At 43.8% G+C, this 7967-nt stretch overlaps 1 protein-coding gene across 1 annotated transcript in view; it reads right to left on the bottom strand.

Annotated features, from left to right (window-relative positions):
• Positions 1–7967, bottom strand: part of arap1 (ArfGAP with RhoGAP domain, ankyrin repeat and PH domain 1) — a gene marked incomplete at its 3' end in the record, with an annotated part of 61556 nt that overhangs the window by 18995 nt on the left and 34594 nt on the right. Inside the window, exons 4-11 of the mRNA XM_079610846.1 lie at positions 6872–6954; positions 6679–6785; positions 4141–4305; positions 2855–2924; positions 2521–2641; positions 2130–2320; positions 966–1072; positions 100–299 (exon numbers count right to left, since the gene is read on the bottom strand). Of these exons, the coding sequence (XP_079466972.1) occupies positions 100–299; positions 966–1072; positions 2130–2320; positions 2521–2641; positions 2855–2924; positions 4141–4305; positions 6679–6785; positions 6872–6954 (1044 nt within the window). The remainder of the gene's footprint in view (positions 1–99; positions 300–965; positions 1073–2129; positions 2321–2520; positions 2642–2854; positions 2925–4140; positions 4306–6678; positions 6786–6871; positions 6955–7967) is intronic.

Here is a 7967-nt window from a genome sequence, read left to right as displayed (position 1 = left end):
GAGTCTCTCGCTTCAATGCTTTAAACTCATATTGAAACTGAGGAATCACAGACTCACAGACTAGTGAACGAAGCTCGTGATTGGTCAGCTAGTCGTTACCTGCACATCGTTTGCAGAACACCACGGCGAGGTTGATGGCGGCCCACTCGGGTTTGGCGGCGCTGCAGTCCGCACACATCTGATTGGACGGCTCCGCCCAGATACGCTCCGCAACCTCGTAATTGGACAAGGCCTCTTTAATGGAGTCGCGCATCGCCTCCACCCACTGATCCTTCAGCTGGTCTGTGTCCGCTACAAAACTACACACACACGCACGCGCGCGCACACACACACACACACACACACACACACACACACACACACACACACACACACACACACACACACACACACACACACACACACACACACACACGTTACAGCGCTGTCTCCATCACGTCATGATTCACTGCTGCTGTGATGAAGATAATGTGAAGCAATCCATGCAAACTTAATCTCTTTGCACTTCTGTGAAATTAAATATTTATATAAATATTACATTAATTCATATTTATTATATATCTGATATTTCTTCATATTAAAAGCAACACCGAATAAAGCGTCTGCTACAAAACCACACTCACACACTCACACACACACACGCTCACTCACTCACTCACTCACTCACTCACTCACTCACTCACTCACTCACTCACTCACTCACTCACTCACTCACTCACTCACTCACTCACTCACTCACTCACTCACTCACTCACTCACTCACTCACTCACTCACTCACTCACTCACACTTAATACTGTCACTCTGTATTAAATTAGACAGAATTTTAAAGTTGAGAATTGTCTTCATTTTAAAAGTAACAGAATTAGAGCGGAGCAAAGATTAACTGAGATATGAATGAACGCATGATGGAGGGAAAGAAGTGTAAAGAACAGAAAGAAGAAAGAGTGTGTGAGTGTGTGTCACCTGAATATGCGGTACGGTGTGGTCAGATCAAACCCTCTCCGGTCCATCTCCTTCACATTCCCAACATTCATATCAATGGAGGTGATCCCGATTCCCAGACGATAATCCTGAACAGAAACACGTTTACTTGACCATGTAAACTGGGACAATTGCTACATCACAGCTTATTAATATCCACAAACTGATCACACACACATACAGTTAAAGGTTATGCAACTGCACATTGAGCAATACAATCAGACAAAAGTAACGCACACACACACACACACACACACACACACACACGAAAAGGCAACTTTATAAGAGTCACATTATAACGTAACGAGTGACGAAAGACCAGAATCAGACCCACGCCCACTTGTGTAGCCCCGCCCACGTATGTAGCCCCACCCACGTATGTAACCCCACCCACTTATGTAGCTCCACCCACTTATGTAGCCCCACCCACTTATGTAGCCCCACCCACTTATGTAACCCAACCCACTTGTGTAACCCCGCCCACTTATTTAGCCTCACCCACTTATGTAGCCACATCCACGTGTGTAGCCCCACCCACTTATGTAGCCCCACCCACTTATGTAGCCCCACCCACTGGTGCATTAGATGAGAGATACAGGATCACATTAACTTCCAACGCATCCTAAAGCTATTCATCTTCAGCTATAGAGCATTATGTGTCTGTTCGGCACAATTGTCTTTGGAAATGTAGATGAGTCGCAATTCCGGCGCAGGCTTTTACAGTGAGATATGGACCCGACAGTAATGCCACAACATGACCGTGTTCAATCTAATCCAGTGATTTCTGATGTGTAACGGTTCATGTACAGTCAGACGTGCCTTTGTCTCATCATCGTTTATTGCGGTTCATGCGTTAGTCAACTAAACGTGACTAAACGATCAACTTCACATTGTTTCTCTTAGTAGCATGAAAATAATCAGTTATTTAAACTGTGAGTTATGATGAAAGCATGACCAGATCCAAATATGCAAAGGTGTCAGCCAATCACAGCAGTGGGCGTTTACACTGAGTCTCATAGACACGCCCCTTCCAGCATAATGACCACATCTGGGCAGAAAATGGCGTTTCCTATTGGAAGAGCTAAACCGCCGGAGTGAGCCTGGAGACTCCTGGCACGGCAGGACTGCAGTCGGGGAGACGCTTACCTCTGTGTTTTTGTAGAGATAGACTTTATCCGCACACACCACCGTGTAGAGTTTGGAGCGCAGGCCACGCAGCTCCAGGTACCCCTTCATCTCATAGTTCACACAGGGGTTAAAGGTCAAGTCCAGGCTCGTCCGCCCCCGAGACACCCCGACACAGCTCTTCAACACCGACACCCACTCGTTCCTGTCCACTGACACACACACACACACACACTTTTATTCAATGACAAACACATGATTATTTTCCCCGCCCTGTGTTGGTGTGTGTTCAAGAGGTCACACAAACTTTTGTTTCATCAGACCACAAAACCTCACAGATAAACAGCGCGACCCACGTTCACAAACACTTTATTATCTGCTTTAAACACACACACACACATTATACACTCACAGTCGCTCTCGGCGCGGAACAGGAAAGTGCGATTGTGCGTCACAACCTCAAACTTCTGATCGCCCACGTTGACCACGCCGGTGATGGACACTGTCGGTATGATCCTCTTCGAGTAGACGTCCTACACACACACACACACACCACATGTAAATGTCAGGGGTGATGAAGGACACGTGCGCCGCTGAGACACGTTCATCATGTCCTTTCACATCATGCTTTAACCAGATGAGCGTAAACTACTCTAAAGTCACCATGAAATGAATGGAAATGTCTGGTTCAGAACAGAGAATAGAGAAGACTAGAGCAACTTATTGAATCAGAAACACACACACACCTTCTCAGTGTCGAAGTATCTCAGGTATTCAGCATCCAGTTTGACCCAACGTTTCTGGTAGATCAGAGACCTACACGCGCGCACACACACGCACACACGCGCACACACACACACACACACTTTATATAGGACAGATTGCTTAAAAAAGAAAATTACACTAGTTATGCTGTGTGAAAAACGCCTGATTGCAACAACTTCCTTTTGTGATTACACATGTTTAGTTCTGGAAGTGCAGGTTTGGTTCTCTTGAACATGTGGGATAGAAACTGCTTTATTCACAAATTGATTTGCGCAACATTAAAATGTTGCACAAAAGTTATATTTGCAAATTTGGATTGAAGCATAGATACACACATTCATGCACACACCCCTTACACACATCCTCTCTCGCACACACCCTCTCTCGCACACACCCTCACTTACACACACCCTCTCACACACACACACACTCACTCACTCACACCCTCTCCCACACACACTCACTCACTGTCACACTAGGGCTTTGACTTTTGCCCAAAAATCATATTCAAAGTTTGTTTGTTTATTAATATTTGAATATATTTGAATATTTATTAATAAGATTTTGACCATTAAATGCCTTCAGTAAGACCTATATTGGTATCAAACTGAAGTTGTATATGTTCTGTCCACCAGAGGGCAGTGTATCAGTCAATGTCAATAGTAGTAAAGATATTTATAATGTTACAAAATATTATATTTCAAATAAATGCTGTTCTATTGAACTTTCTATTCATCAAAGAATCCTGAAAAAACATGTTTTATCAAATTACCATATTGGACTGGAGTGATGCTGCACACCTGTTAGCGGTTGTGCCTCTTGAATGCGCACGCATCCAGTATTGTTTGTATAAAATATTAGCCTTGCTAATGAGCTCGCGATTCACCACTTCACCAGGCGTGAAAAAGCCTCGGAATCTGAACTGAAAACAACGTTTACAGGCTAACACATTTACAAAAAATAATGCCCATAACAGGTTCGAATATTAAAGGATGCCTAATATTCGTCCGAATATCATTATCTTTTTAAATATTCGAATTATATTCGAATAACGAAGTTCGGAGTCAAAGCCCTAACTCACACACACTCACACCCTCTCCCACACACACACGTTTTTACATTTTCAAAAAACATGATTAGTATGTTTATGAACACATTTCTCCATGGAGATGCAGGTGATCTCAGGTTTTATGGACATTTGGTCCTGCCAATGTGTAATATAAACCTTTACACACACACACACACACTCATACACACTCACACGCACCCTTGGGGAGGATTCTTGTCCAACCAGCCCATTTTAATAACCGGGACGCCTGCGGAGTCGAAGTCTTCCCGAGGAGGCGAAGCACTAACATGACCAGTGAACGGCAGATAGATGCTGTTCTGAGAGCCCGAGATCGAGCCGAAGTCATCAATCCACGAACCCCGTCTGTGTGTGTGTGTGTGTGTGTGTGTGTGTGTGTGTGTGTGTGTGTGTGTGTGTGTGTGTGTGAGAGAGAGAGAGAGAGAGAGAGAGAGAGAGAGAGAGAGAAGCAAACTTAATTAGGCAAAGATCCAAAAAAACACACACTCACTCACAGCCAAAAACACACATCTATATAATGTTCAATTGCTAAGTTCAGTTGTTAAATGATTTCTGTATTATATTCTTTTTATATTATGTATTATTATTAATCTTTATTTATTATTTTTGCTATATCTAGCCATATATATATATATATATATATATATATATATATATGTATGTATATATTATTATTATTATTATTTTCTGTGCCGGCTTTACTAAATGTTCATGTTGTTTTAATGCTTTGGCAATACAAAATATTTTGGTTTTTTTTGTCATGCCAGTAAAGCTTTCTCAATTGAATTGAGATATATATAGAGAGATGTGAGCGGTCAAGAAAAGAGGGAAGTGTTATATTATTACATTGAACATGAACTTCTGCTATTGCCAAATCCACTAAAGCCTTACAGTAACACATGAGATCTGCTAACACCGTAGATCCGCGGATGCATCTGCTAACACAGTATAGATCCGCGGATGCATCCGCTAACACAGTATAGATCCGCGGATGCATCCGCTAACACAGTATAGATCCGCGGATGCATCTGCTAACACAGTATAGATCCGCGGATGCATCCGCTAACACAGTATAGATCCGCGGATGCATCCGCTAACACAGTATAGATCCGCGGATGCATCCGCTAACACAGTATAGATCCGCGGATGCATCCGCTAACACAGTATAGATCCGCGGATGCATCCGCTAACACAGTATAGATCCGCGGATGCATCCGCTAACACAGTATAGATCCGCGGATGCATCCGCTAACACAGTATAGATCCGCGGATGCATCCGCTAACACAGTATAGATCCGCGGATGCATCCGCTAACACAGTATAGATCCGCGGATGCATCTGCTAACACAGTATAGATCCGCGGATGCATCTGCTAACACAGTATAGATCCGCGGATGCATCCGCTAACACAGTATAGATCCGCGGATGCATCTGCTAACACAGTATAGATCCGCGGATGCATCTGCTAACACAGTATAGATCCGCGGATGCATCTGCTAACACAGTATAGATCCGCGGATGCATCCGCTAACACAGTATAGATCCGCGGATGCATCTGCTAACACAGTATAGATCCGCGGATGCATCTGCTAACACAGTATAGATCCGCGGATGCATCTGCTAACACAGTATAGATCCGCGGATGCATCTGCTAACACAGTATAGATCCGCGGATGCATCCGCTAACACAGTATAGATCCGCGGATGCATCCGCTAACACAGTATAGATCCGCGGATGCATCTGCTAACACAGTATAGATCCGCGGATGCATCTGCTAACACAGTATAGATCCGCGGATGCATCTGCTAACACAGTATAGATCCGCGGATGCATCTGCTAACACAGTATAGATCCGCGGATGCATCTGCTAACACAGTATAGATCCGCGGATGCATCTGCTAACACAGTATAGATCCGCGGATGCATCTGCTAACACAGTACAGATCCGCGGATGCATCCGCTAACACAGTATAGATCCGCGGATGCATCTGCTAACACAGTATAGATCCGCGGATGCATCTGCTAACACAGTACAGATCCGCGGATGCATCTGCTAACACAGTACAGATCCGCGGATGCATCTGCTAACACAGTATAGATCCGCGGATGCATCTGCTAACACAGTATAGATCCGCGGATGCATCTGCTAACACAGTATAGATCCGCGGATGCATCCGCTAACACAGTATAGATCCGCGGATGCATCCGCTAACACAGTATAGATCCGCGGATGCATCTGCTAACACAGTATAGATCCGCGGATGCATCTGCTAACACAGTATAGATCCGCGGATGCATCTGCTAACACAGTATAGATCCGCGGATGCATCTGCTAACACAGTATAGATCCGCGGATGCATCCGCTAACACAGTATAGATCCGCGGATGCATCCGCTAACACAGTATAGATCCGCAGATGCATCTGCTAACACAGTATAGATCCGCAGATGCATCTGCTAACACAGTATAGATCCGCGGATGCATCTGCTAACACAGTATAGATCCGCGGATGCATCTGCTAACACAGTATAGATCCGCAGATGCATCTGCTAACACAGTATAGATCCGCGGATGCATCTGCTAACACAGTATAGATCCGCAGATGCATCTGCTAACACAGTATAGATCCGCGGATGCATCTGCTAACACAGTACAGATCCGCGGATGCATCTGCTAACACAGTATAGATCCGCGGATGCATCTGCTCATAGACTCACTTGACGGACACGGATTGGTAACAGTGTGTTTCGTCATCCAGCAGCTCGTCGTCGCTGCACAGGCTGCTGTAACGGGGCTTCGTCGCCTTGGGGACCATCAAGGACATCTATTGGAGGAGACAGCTGTCAGTCACACAGCGGCTGTGCTGATTGGACGAACCTGAGGTGTTGAGGAATGCTCATTATTACGCACCTTGTTGGCCATGTCTACGAGTTTAGCGTCTCTGCACTGCTCGCGGTCGTCATATTCATCTGAACTTCCCCCTGAATCCAACTCTACAGAGCAGAGTAACAGAAGACAAGACATTAGCCAGAGATTAGTTCATCAGACGAGACATCGCATGTGTTTAGAGCATCACAAGCAGGTACGGTTATGTGCCACATCTTTTTGTTTTTATTAAATATTATATGTGACCCTGGACCACAAAACCAGTCACATGGGTTTAAATTGAGATTCATACACAATCTGAAAGCTGAATAAATAATCTCTCCATTGATGTGTGGTTTGTTAGGATAGGACAATATTTGGTCGAGATACAGTTATTAGAAAATCTGGAATCTGAGGGAGCAAAAAAATTTAAACATTGAGAAAATCTCCTTTAAATTTGTGCATTTATGTTCACGATTGTGCTGCATTCACTCACAAAAATACATGTTTTATATATTTACGGTAGGACATTTACTATATATCTTCATGGAACATGATCTTTACTTAACCCTCTGGGGACCAAAAACGCGCCGGTGCGTTTTGCTCGTGTTTTTTTTTTAGCAATGCAAAATAAACTCAAAATGCTCTGTTAATTTTGATCTTTCATTTTCGTGTTATACATCAATCGATCCCTGTTCAGTTTAAAAAAAAATTCTGTATACTCACAATAAAAATAAAGTGTGTATGCTTTTTGCCAAATAAAGAAAAATGAACATGATGCGAGTTCTGCACTCTCTCTGTCAATGAACTCCAATTTGAAACGCGTTCGAAAATTTTCTGTAACTCCGTGAAAATTCAGTCAAACGGGCAAACATACCCACGGGCATAAAGCTTGAGATCGCATCTTTCAAATGAAGTAATTTATATTAAAAACTAATATTCTCAGCTTCTGTAATCTGTATGAAAAGAGAGCGATTCCAGTCGAGCTCATTGACTTTAATTCGTTCACGTCTACTGACGGAGCGCGCTATTCACAAGATAATGTGTTAAGCCATATATGCAAAACAGGGAAACGCCCCCAAGCAAATGCTTTAAGTTTCATCATTCAGTCACCTGCGCGTTGGGAAGATGGCACGACACA

This window comes from Phoxinus phoxinus (genome assembly GCF_949152265.1).
Source record: "Phoxinus phoxinus genome assembly, chromosome: 4".
In the NCBI taxonomy this organism is placed as follows: Eukaryota; Metazoa; Chordata; class Actinopteri; order Cypriniformes; family Leuciscidae; genus Phoxinus; species Phoxinus phoxinus.
The sequence above is the reverse complement of the archived record's forward strand: the minus strand, read 5'-3'. Positions and strand labels throughout refer to the sequence as shown.